We start from the raw sequence: 12,095 nt of genomic DNA, 5'->3' as shown, positions 1-12,095 counted from the left end.
TGTTGTGTCTTCAGGCACCTGGAAGGTGTTCTTCCATAGTGTTCAGAGGGATTTGGACTGGACTTTTCTAGATCTTAGGGAGGAGTGGGGAGAAGGGGTCTCAGCCAGAAAACTGTTGGGTGGGTTGGCTGTGACAGCCTCTGGGTGGGCGAGGCTGGGGCTACTGTAACTGTCACAGCCTCTCAGCTCCCTCCCCAGAGGTGGCTTCTCGGTCAGTTCAGGTGGCTGTTGGCTCTGATTTAACAGGGGTGGGGGCAGTTGGGGAAGTTCAGGCAACACGGTCTGGGCTTCCCAGGTTGTTCTGAATTGTTCATCGTTTTGTGGAAGCTCAGGTCTTCAGACCCACTTCCTCTTGTCTGCTAGCTCATGGCCTGTCCTCTGCACTTTGTGTTACTGTGGAGATGAAGGATTTGCATCTGTTCCATGTCTACTACCTCGTGAACAGGGGACAGGCATGGACTCTTGCTGCTTCTCAGTGGAAGGGTCTGGAAAGATGGTTTCCTATTCAGTAGAGGAAGGAGAATAACACACAAATAGGAAAATGGTCCTCTTATTATTATTCAAGTTAGGATGTGTGTCCTGACTGATGAGGTACATGTGCTGTATCCCTATTCCCCTTGACTGGAGACTGCATGAGGTTCTAGTGAACAGGAATGAGCTCCAGATAACTTTGCCCCACCTGGCCTGTGGCCCAAGAACGTCTGATTCTTGGTTGGTCACTATATTCATTTATTGGGAGCTCAAAGGAAAAGGACTAGAGATGGGCTGATTGTCCCCCTACCTACTGTAACATGACCAGCAGCTGTGAAAATCCCCGGACACCTCCCCTGACAGCCCCACTGCTCACCGCTTGCTGGCTGTGCTCTAATCGTGTGCTGCTCTTGCTGGCTGCGCAATGACAGTATCTCCGGAAACGCCACCACTGCTTCTCAGACCTGCTCCCTGGGAACAGAGCTTCCTGAGTGGCAGCCAGGACCACCGAGCACTGAGGAGAGTGTTCCCTGACTCTGACCCATGTTTAGCACTTGCTGTGCATGGTGCTGGTACAATCACTTGCACACTGGGTGTGATGCTTATGGGTTATCTTCAGGGTTCGCAGGGTGCTGGCTTGGGAGAGATTTCCACCCAGAGGTTTTCTTTCATTGTTTCTTTTCTGAGATGGAGTCTTGCTTTCTCACCCAGGCTAGAATGCAGTGGTGCAATCTTAGCTAACTGCCGCTCTCTAGTGAAGTGACCCTCCTGTGGAGGAACAGAGCATGCAATGCATACTCAGGGACACCTGCAAGCTGCAGATTTGTGTCACACGCCCTCAGCTGTTGGGACACCCCTCTTGATTCCCCAGTGACTAGGGACGACCTGAGACCCCAGTTCATTCACCTCTTTCCTCTGTCTTCACAGCATACCCAGTGCTGGGACCGGGCATGACCGAGAACCCTGGCGCCTCCATGCCAGTGTTCACGGCTCTGTCCTTCGCCACACCTGCTCCCGGCCCAGCACACGGGCCGCCCCTCGTGACTGCAGCAGTTTCTCCAGGCGGCCCTCCGGTGCTGTCTGCCTTCCCAAGGACCCCTCTGGTGGCAGGACAGGATGGCCACGCCCTGAATTCGGCTGGGGTTTCCAACGTCTTTGTCCAGATGAAGACAGAAGTGGGGCCTATGAAGGCCCCTCAGGCACAGACCTTAGTCCTAACTCAGGGCCCCCTCGTCTGGCAGGCTCCAGGTGCCTTCTGTGAGGGCGTCACATGTCCACCTCCCCGACTCCTGGCAGCAGCCCCTGTGCTGCCCGATATGGCTACCCATGTCTTTGGGGGCACCCAGGCCTGCGAGGGAGGCTGGTCCCAGGGCCTTCCTCCTCCAGGACGACCACCTGCTCCCCAGCCGGCCCCCATCGTGGCCCCAGGGAACACTGGTCCATGGCCACAAGGGGCTCATGGAGAGGGCAGCCTGGCTCCCTCCCAGGCCAAGGCCCCCCCGGACGACTCCTGCAACCCCAAGAGCGTGTATGAGAACTTCCGACTCTGGCAGCACTACAAGCCCCTGGCCCGGAGGCACCTTCCCCAGAGTCCGGACACGGAAGCGCTTTCCTGCTTCTTCATGTGAGTGTCCTCGGGGCACCGGAGCTCGTCCTGCAGCTCACCCGTAAAGGGGCTGCTGGATGGACGGGAGGTCACGCTGTTCAGGGGAGCTTGCAGAGCGCTGTTGAAGGCGATGGGCTGAGCTATGGAAGGGCACATGTTCAGCAACATTAATCTGGCTGCTGCTCAGGACAGACTCTCAGGGGCCACATCTCACCTGCCCCTCACTGTGCCGTGAGTCCAGCCAATCCTTCCTTTCAATCATTTTCATGACAATGTTTACAGAAGACCCAGGTCAGAGAGGGTTCCCGGTCCGACATGAGCCACGGGTTGGATTTAGGACTTTGAGTTCGCCCCAGTGCCTCCCCTTGACCTGAGTGGCGAAGGCCAGGGACACAGCACATGGGGCTGGGGTGGGAGCTGCAGGAACCTGGCACACGTCCACTGTTCTGCTGAGGTCCCACTGGCACAGCGGTGGTGGAGCCTGCACAGGGGATGGTCTTGGGCCCCGCACTAGGGTCCACGCTGGGCAGGTATTTGCAGCTTCGCCCTTGATCCCTCCTAGAAAAAGGGACGATGATGCTTCATTCAGAGGATGGTGAAGAGGTGACTTGAGCTCACTTATGACACACGCAGCACAGTGCCCGGCACACGCTGTGACACATTACATGATAGCAGTTATGAATACTATCCCTATTGCTATCATTATCAGGAGTAGGCCATCTAGGACAGCGCTCCCCAAAGCCAAGGGTTCCAGTGATGGCTCTGAGTGCACCACGAGCACAGCAGCCCAGAGCTGTGGACTGTGGTGACTGAGGCAGCAATGCCAGCATCTGGGAGAGTTTGTGGTTTCAGTCCCAGTCCCGCCTCTCTCCATCCTGCGGTGCCTCTGTGACTCTGTGTCCCCCGTGGATAAGCAAACCCGTATTCCACGGGAAAATCATCACATCCACCAGGCAACACACTGGCCACTCCCCTAGGCAAGTCCCCTGCCCAGGGTGTAGGTGTTAAGTAGGCCTAATCTTTGTCCCAAAAATCTTGCTGCTCCTGCATCCTGGGACTGGTTGCCTTCTCCCTTAGAGCTGAGTTCCGGTGCACTGGGGACCCTGATTCTCGGAGTGGAGCCGCCCCAGGCTCACAGGATCCGCGTTCAGTGGGCTTGGATACCGCTCTGCTTTGGTTCTGGTTTCTGCTCCTCTCCAGGACTCAGAGGCTACGTCCCCAGGGGCTGCCTTGCTCCAGAGTCTCCAGGAAGCTGGTTAAATGCTCAGTCCTGGGGCCCTGGAACCTGCACGTTAACCCTGGCTCCCCGGTCATTCTGTGTGCATGCTGTCTGAGTCAGCTCAGGCTCCTCCATAACAACTCCTATAGACTGGGTGCTTTATCAGGATACAGTCACGTCTCCCAGTTCCAGAGGCCGGAAGTCCCAGATCAAGGCAGCTGCAGACTGGTACCCTGGCTGGAGAGGGCTGCCTCTGGCTGTGTCCTCCTGTGGCTGAGAGGGAGAGCCCTGGTGTCTCCTCCTGCCCTTATCAGGGTTCTGATGCCATGACTGGAATCCACCCTCATGACCTGCTCTAACCCTAATTGACTCCAAGAACTGACACACTGGGGCTGAGGGCATGAGCACAGGAATGCTGGAGACACACACGTGCCACCCATAGTACTGAGTTCACTTGTCAACACTGTAACACTGAGGACTCCAGGGGTAGTTGGAGAGGCCACCCGTTGGCTTGTGTTGATGTTTGGTCTCGCGGGCATGCCCTGCCCATGTCGGGAAGAACAGGACAGGGACAGATGGCAGTAGAAGTGTGGGGAGGACAGGGGCTGGGTGTTGGGACCGTGGGCTTGATATGGAGGGTGGGCTCATGGACTGGGACTGACTGCACTGCTTTACAGCCCAGTTCTCAGATCCCTGGCCCGGCGGAAGCCCAGCATGACCCTGGAGGAGGGACTGTGGCAGGCCATGCGGGAATGGCAGCTCACGAGCAACTTTGACCGGATGATCTACTACGAGATGGCGGGAAAGTGAGTCTGGGGTGCAGGGGCAGATCCCGCATGGCAGGGTGAGAGAGGGTGACAAGAAGCTTGGTGGCCATGGTGGCTTCTCAGCGTGGGGCATGAGGAGGGTGTGGACAAACAGGCCCCCCTGAGCCCCTGGCTCCCTCAGCAAGCTGCTCCTCCCTCCTAGAGTGCTCTTGGGTCTCTAACCAGCCCTGGTGGGAAGTGACGCCCTGCCCGGCCTGTGGCCAACCCTTGCCTTGACACTGGGGGTCTTGAAGGGAGCAGCCAGCATCACAGCCCAAAGGTGGTCACCTCCAGCTGTGGGGACGGGGAAAAGGGGCCCCGGTGACTATAGAGTGTGGTGCACTCTCCTCACAGCCATGGCCAGAAGTCGGTTTTCACCCATCCCGGCCTGGCCAGGATTGCAGAAACCTGCGCTGGGTCAGGAGAGACCTGCGTCCAGGACACCATGAGACCCATCTCTGGCCTGCCTGCCTTTGCTACTGGGAATTCCCCTCTGTTAAGACAGACAGACAGCAGCCTCAGGAGAAAGGGGCCCTGTCTTCTGGGTCCAGCTTTTGCTTCCTCCTGACCAGGGTCTCCCAGGCCTCGTCCTCCTAGGTTATCCCCACAGTCCCAACCTCAGTACTCGTGCATCTGGGCAATATTCCTGACGCCTTCTGCCATAAACCCCAACACTGGCCAGCTGAAGCCTTGAGGAGGTGACGCCCTGGTGCCCTCCAGGGCCTCTTGGCCCTGACTTCAGTCAGCAAGCCCTATTGATGCCATGGGCTCTGCAGGGGCTGGGTGAGGGAGGGTGACCCCAGAACTCTGGGAGCTGCTCCCTTCTGGGACTGGGGGATGGACCCCAGGGAGGGCCTGCACAACCTGCCCGAGGCACTCCTTCCCATCCCTGCCATTGGCTGCTGCCTGGTCCTGGGGGCAGGGCGCCTGGACCCTCTCAGCACCGCCTGCACCTTCTTCACCCCAGGTTCCTGGAGTTTGAGGCTGAGGAAGAGATGCAGATTCAGAAGTCGCAGTGGATGAAGGGGTCCCAGTACCTGCCTCCTCCAGCCCCACCGAGGCTTGAACATCAAGGAACCCCGGCCCCTCAGGTGGCCAATCAGTCTGGTATGGCTTCCCACATTCCCACAGAAGCCACAGCAAAGGCCACAGGGGCCAAGGCAGACCACTGTCCCCACACCTCATGCCTCCCTTCAAGAGAGGGATTTGCTCCTTCCAACAAAATAGCTCAGGGAAGCTGGGGGGCGGGGCATCCCGTGGTCATGAAGTGGGTATTCACCTGGTCAAGTTTCCCAGCTACTCTCTCTCCTCACCATTTTAAAACTCAACAATCTGCCCAGGAAGCAGGGATCAACAGGTAGAGCACTCAGCTCATCAGTGACTCCAAGCTTCCTCTAAAACAATGCTGTCTCCCATGTACCCCTCCTGCGGCGTCTCCTCTGGGGCACTGTGGTTCAGATGGTCCTGACCCCGCTGGGACCCACTTCACGTCCCCGAGCCCTGCCCTCCCCTGTGTGGTGCAGGCAGGAGGAGCAGCCCTCACCACGCCCATCGCCCTCCCTCCCTGCCTCAGTGCACCTTCCCAGCAAGGCCGGCCCCAAGGCCCCGCCTGCCTGCCTGTCACCACCCAGGCCCCAGCGGCCAGCGGAGACCAAGGCCCCCGAGGAGATCCCCCCTGAAGTGGTGCAGGAGTATGTGGACATCATGGAGGAGCTGCTGGGGCCTCCCGCTGGGGCCATCGGGGAGCTCAAGGCACAATGGGAAGCGGGTGAAGTGGAGCAGGAAGGGGACGGGATGCTTCTAGATCCAGGCGTCTTGAGCTACGTTGACAATCTGTGTTCCCAGAAAGACTTCGTCACCAAGGTGTGCTGGACTGAACTGCTGGGGTCTGCAGAATTCCAGGGGGTGGCACTCACAGGTCCTTGGAATTAAGCTCTGCTGTGTGTTTGTGCCTGTGATTTTTTACTGTGTGTTTTTGTGTGCCTGTGTGGGTGTGAGTGTGGCGTGTGTATGTTACTTGTGTCTGTGTATTTTCCTGTGTCGTATGTGGGTCTGTCTGTGTGTGGTTTGTGTGTCTCTGTCTGCATGTGTGGATGCTACCAGGTCTGTGGTCTGTGTGTGGAGCTGGTGGTCGCCATGGTATGAGACAGCTTCAGAAGGGTGGGGACGGGGCGCTCGCTGCTTTCTGCATCTCCTCCAGGTGTCCTTGGCTCCATGAACCAAGGACACCCTTCCCAGGAACCTCACGCCGTCTTCCTTCTGTTTCCAGGTAGAGGCCGTCATTCACCCCCAATTCCTGGAAGAATTGCTTTCCCCAGATCCACAGATGGATTTCTTGGCCCTAAGCCAGGAGCTGGAGCAGGAGGAAGGACTCACCCTTGCCCAGGTAGAGCAGGGAGGGAGGGGAACCCAGACAGCCCAGGGGCAGGAGGGACCCGGCACACAGGCGCCACCTGATTGTCTACCCGACCCTGCCGGGATGCTCAGCTTCTTGGGGAGCCACTCCGAGGTGGGGAGGTGCAGGTTCAGATGGAGCAGGATGGAGAGGAGCCAGGGAGGGGGGTCAGGATGCAAACTGCAGTGAGGCCCAGCGGGATGCCCTGCAGAGCCACACCCTCTATCTTTGACAGGAAGCCCAGCTGCCTCAGGCTTCCCTGCCTGCCGCCCAAGTGCCCTTGGGCCGTCTCCACCACCCTGGGCCCCGCTCACACTTGGGGCAGTGCCAGTAAGTGCCCCCTTTCCTCCCGCAGGTAGCAGAGAAGCGCCGCCTATCCTTGAAGGAGGAACGGTGTGCGAGGGCAGCCCCTAATCATGGCACCGCCCGGTTGGGCTCAATCTCTTCTGAGTCTGCAGCAGGCCAAGGAGCAGAGAAAGATGTCCCTGGCCACCAGCAAAGAGTCAGCATGGAAACCTGCCCACCCCAGACAGCTGCCTGGGACCCTCAGGGACGAAGCAGAGCACGCACTGGCATGACCAGGTCCAAAAACCCTGTTATGCTCTTGGAGAGTCTGGATTCCCACAAGCTGAGGGCTTCCCGGCCAAACTCTCCTCCTCAGGATCACAGACCCATCCCCCAGAGGGCTTCCCAGGACCCTCAGGGACAAGGCAGAGTATGCACTGGGATGGCCAGGTCCATAAACCCTGTTGTCCTTTTGGAGAGGCTGGATTCTCACAAGCTGAAGGCTGCCGGGCCATACTCTACTCCCCAGGACCACAGAGGAAGGTCCCAGACAGCCTCTCGGGACACTCAGGGACGAGGCAGAGAGCGCACTGGGATAGCCAGGTCCAAAATCCCTGTTGTGCTTTTGGAGAGATTGGATTCCCGCTGGCTGAGGGCTGCCCGGCCAGACTCTCCTCCCCAGGACCATAGACCCACCTGCCCAGGCGTGGGGACCAAAGACACCTGGGGTCTCCCTGGAGCCTCTCCTGTCAAGGAGTCACACAGGTTGTCTAAGGGGTCAAGTGAGGAGGAGAGGGAAAGCCCTGGTATGGTTTCTGTCGTGGGTACCAACTACAGGCTGCTGCCCGGGAAGCTGTCTGAGAGCCCTGTCCCTGCCTTGGGCCTTCTCAGCCCAGAAGGACGGGGACTCCAGGGAGCTCTTCGGTCCCAATCTGCAAAGAGAAGAGGCCTCAGCCCAGCACCCGCTCCTGCCACCAAGTCCAAGAAGCGAGCTCTCTTCAGAGGCCCATTCCCTGCTGAACATTCACCCCACCTAGGGCCTGGGCTCGGAGTCTCTGGGGCACAATCCCTGGCTCGGGAGCTGGGTGGCCCCTCACAGTCTCAAAAGAGAAAGGGTGACCACTTGGTCTCTAAGAGGAAGAAAAAGCGCCATTATAGAAAGTAGGAGCCACAGGGCAGGCTCTCTGGTGCCAATCCCCAAGGGTGGGGCTCTCAACTCTCAGACCCTCACGGCATTGGAAGCCTCAAAGCAAAGACTTCTCCACCACTGCTGATCTTGCTGGGCCCTAGCTTTGGAGGGCAGGAGAGGGAGAGGAGGGAGAGGGTGGGCGAGGAAGGAGAGGGAGAGGGTGGCTGAACTGGAAGGCAGGGCCTAGGGGTAGGAGGTAGGGCGTGGGGAGCAATACCTTCCCGGTCTTGTGTGTAAATCTGAATAAATATAGTTGTGTTGGAAATGCTCTCCGGATTGCTGCCTCTGTCCTCAGGGCTGTGCTGCTCAGTGGAGGGGGTCTGTGAAGGAGGGCAGAGGGACCAGGAGATGCCAGGCACTGGGGACCCAGGGGGGCCAGCCCACTCTTTTCTCCAGGTGTAGGCTGCCCCTTCAGGTGCTCCAGGGACTGACGGATGCTTAGGAAGCTCTGATCCCTCCCACCACCCACTCACAAAGCCCCGCCTGCTTCAGTTATCAGCATCCCTGGAAAATCCTGGGATGTTGAGAGCTGGCTGGCTCTTGTTATGCCCAGTGGGAGCTGAGGAGAAGGCAGCTGCCTGCAACAGGGACACAGGGAGAGGCGGCTGCTCCTGCTTAACCCTCATCAGGAAGAGCTCAGGCCCCGGGCTGAGGGGAGATGTTGAGGCGTCCATCCACACAGGTGTGCTTGTGATACGATGGCGGGTGAGGAGCAGGGGAAGTCCCTCTCCCGTTTCTGGGCAGGAAAGAGTCTTGTCCAACTGGCGGAAGCAGGTGCTCCTTGCTGTGGCCACAGGGACTGGCCTCAGGGGCCCTCGGGGTCCTGCATGGAGCCCCCCACAGCTATGATTCCCTTCCCACATGATGACTGAACTCTTGTGTGGAATTGATGCAGACACAGATTTACATTGGTATCTGAAACAGTTCCCTCCCAACCCACCATCACCAACGGGCACAAGCATGGCCAGCCTGCCAGGTGCAGGGTGGGTGTGTCTGCTGGTCCCAGGGCCAGGCAGAGCTGGGACCTGGGCCGAGAGGGGCCGAGGGTCAGCCGCCCTTCTGCCAGGCTCAGACCTCAAGGACAGAGCAGGGGCTGTCTGGGAAGTGCCCTGGGAGTCGGGGGCCTGGTGTTCGCTGAAGGGAGACTTCCAGAGTCTAAGAGTGAGATGAGGACTGCATCAGGAGAGGGACTGAGGCTGGGGAGGATGCTCTGCTCTTTCCCACATTGTCCTGTCCTCCCCATCTCTGCTGAACTCCCCTCACCCTATGTGGTCGACCTCTACCCCTTTACCCCTAACCCACCTCTCAGAATCTCAGATCCCAGCATAGACAGGACCCGGCACCCGCCCTGGTTCCCTCGTGGCCAACACCTTCTTCACCGTCTGAGTTCTGGTTCCTCCCCAGGGCACTTGTTGGCTCAGGACCACAGTGACTGCCAGAGCACTGGTCCCAGTACTCCCTGCATGCAGAGCTGTGGTCATGGTGCTGGGGACTGGCACAGCAGCAGAGGCTGGTGGGGCACAGCTGTACCTTACACGGTGGTCTGGCCTCTGCTGAGTGACAAAGGGAGCCATGTTTGGGTCCTCTCCAGCCCCACCCGCCCACAGAACACACCAGTCAGCTGGACAGATGCCCCTCTGCCCCCTCCCTTCTGCTCCATGTGGGCAGTGTCAGACGCTTGCCCTCTGTGGCCTTTGGGAAGAAGAGTTTATCCTGGCAGGGCTTCCCCAGCTCGGTGCACATCAGCCCATTGGGAAAAATGTGGGGAGTGAAGAGTCACTGGTGGGTGATGTGCACAGTTCCCGTGACTCCTATGCCTTCAGGGCCATCCTCAGGAGACGAGGTAGCACCTCCCCTTTGCAGGGTTGAGGAATGGTAAGTGAGCTGTGTTTGAAGGGAACATGGTCTGTACTCTGGTGTGTGTGGTGCTCAGCCAACTTCCTCACCTAAGGATGAAAGTGACACCTCGGCTTAGTGGCACCTCGGGACTCCTGCTGGTTACCCCACTGGCTGTTGTCTGCCCCACATCCCTGTCCTTGTTTTGGCTGAACCATTCCCAGGAGGCAGAACCTGTGCTTCCTCCACCTCTGTGTCCCGCCTTAAGCCTAAAATCTGCCCCTAAACGGGGACAGTGGGGCTCACTGGGGGGCTCCGATAGACTGAACGTGTCCCCCACAATTCCTGAAGCCCTAACTCCCAACATGATGGTATTTGGAGATGGGGCCTTTGGGAGTTCTTCAGGGGTAGATGAGACCATGAGAGTGGGGCCCTAATGTTGGGATTAGGGCCCTGGTAAGAAGCAGAGACCCCAGAGCTCTCTCTCTCCAACACGAGGACATAGTGAGAAGGCAGCCATCTGCAGGCCAGGAAGGGAGCCCTCACCAGAACCTCACCACACCAGGACCCTAACCTTGGACTTCCAGCCCTCAGACTGTGACAAAGACATTTCTTTGCTTAATACATGCCTCGTCCATCCCCCAAGTCTATGACACTTCACCCCAGCAGCCCTATGTGACTACAAGGTCCATCATCTCAGGAACTTCCTTCCTAACTGGTATGTGAAATCTGCATCAGAGCCATGGGGAAGAATGAAGAAAGGCTCAGCCCTTTACGGTGGTGTGCACACCTCCACCCCAAGTGCAGCGTATCACACATGAACGAAGAGTGCTGTGGGACACAGTGAAGGGGAATCTGCAAACACCCGTGACGTCATCACAACCAGGCTCAGGGAAGCCAGGCAGCTCGCTCACACCAGGTGCTGCTGGTGTGCTGAGGCTCTCAGTGAGCTTGGCCTCCCTGCTCACGAACCCAGGTGACTCCCTGGGAGCCAGTGCAGCTGGGGCACACCGCGCACGTTTGCCTCCAGAGCCCCCTCCCTTCACTGCTGGACAACAGATCCCTGAAGAAGCCACGGCATTCTGGGAACCTCCATCTGAGAACGTGAGCAAGGCCGGCCCCCGGTAGTGAACATGCTGTGCTTTCTGACAGCTGCCAGGATGGACGTGCTCCAGGTGGCTGCCCGTTTCTAGCTGCACTTTGATTCTAACTTCAGCGTCCCATGATGTCTTTCAGGTGGGCACTGCGGTAGCCTGCAACTTGCAAGGACCACAGCCATCCCCCGGGCCTGTGAAGGGTGGCCCGAAGGCAGGCCCGCGTCCTCGGGGTGACCCCCCGCGCCCCGGGATTAAGCAACGCTCCCCCTCCCCGCCCGCATTCTGGGGTAGCGCCCCCTCCCCGCGCGTGACTGCGCAACGCCACCGACCCCCGCCCGTGGGCCTCCCAGCTCTGCTCCAAACAAAGCGCGCGCTAAGGGGCCGGCAGCGGCCAGGCAAGTGGGGACAGTAGGCTGGCGGCCATGCTGGCGGGGGGCTCAGATATAGAGGGACGGAGAAGCACCGCACGGCGAAAAAGGAGCGCGCGCCCGCCTCGAGACCCAGACCTGCCCCTCCCGGGTACCCGCTGTGGGCCGGCCCGCAAGACAGTCCTCCACCGGGCCTCGCGCGGGCCGCGCTCACCTGCGTCCCCGGCCAGGCCGTCGCACCCCTGGCCCGCCCGCAACCCGCACCCCCTCACGGGCCTGCACGACCCACGCTCGCCCCGCGCGGACCTTACCTGCTAGCCGCTGAGGCCGCCGTCCACGGGCCCGCGGTTTCCGCCGTTGCTCGTTCGCGCTCCCGCCGGCCCCAGCCCGAGCCAGACGGCGCCTCCTCGCCGGCCGCTCCCTCCCGCGGACGCCGCCCGCTCACCAGCAGCCAGGGCACGCGGGCACTGCGCCCGACCAACTGCAACTGCCGCCCAGGAGCCGAGCGAGGACGGCCCACGGCGCAGGCGCGGCGGAGCGGGGCGGGGTGGGGCAGCGAAGGCGGGGCCTGGCGCTGCTCCCGCGGCGGGCGGCAGGGCGGGGCCAAGCTCGGGACTTCCAGGTGTGCGCCGGGAATGGGCGGCGGCGGCCGGCGCACGGAGTCCGGGAGCCGGCGGGGGCGCAGCTTCGCCGGGAAGGCAGGCAGCCAGAGAAGGGCTTCGTTTTCGCGCAGTAGGACTTTCAGGAAGAACAGGCCCCCTTTGTCCTGGGACGTAAGCCGCAAGTCGGACGTCCTGAGGGGCGCAGCGCGAATACCGAGGAA

The 12,095-nt window shown here is 59.8% G+C and overlaps 1 protein-coding gene across 1 annotated transcript; it reads left to right on the top strand.

The window, feature by feature from the left end:
- Window positions 1-895: 895 nt before the first annotated feature.
- On the top strand, window positions 896-7,947 carry LOC120366315 (NUT family member 2G-like). The gene is made up of 8 exons (XM_039474665.2): window positions 896-1,043; window positions 1,399-2,095; window positions 3,974-4,102; window positions 5,070-5,209; window positions 5,676-5,965; window positions 6,372-6,488; window positions 6,853-7,029; window positions 7,333-7,947. The coding sequence occupies exons 1-8, from the start codon at window positions 896-898 to the stop codon at window positions 7,945-7,947; spliced, it is 2,313 nt and encodes a 770-aa protein (XP_039330599.2).
- The last annotated feature ends 4,148 nt before the right edge of the window (window positions 7,948-12,095 follow it).

Source organism: Saimiri boliviensis, chromosome 2 (genome assembly GCF_048565385.1).
Source record: "Saimiri boliviensis isolate mSaiBol1 chromosome 2, mSaiBol1.pri, whole genome shotgun sequence".
Lineage (NCBI taxonomy): Eukaryota > Metazoa > Chordata > Mammalia > Primates > Cebidae > Saimiri > Saimiri boliviensis.
This window is presented reverse-complemented; position numbering and strand designations above follow the sequence as displayed.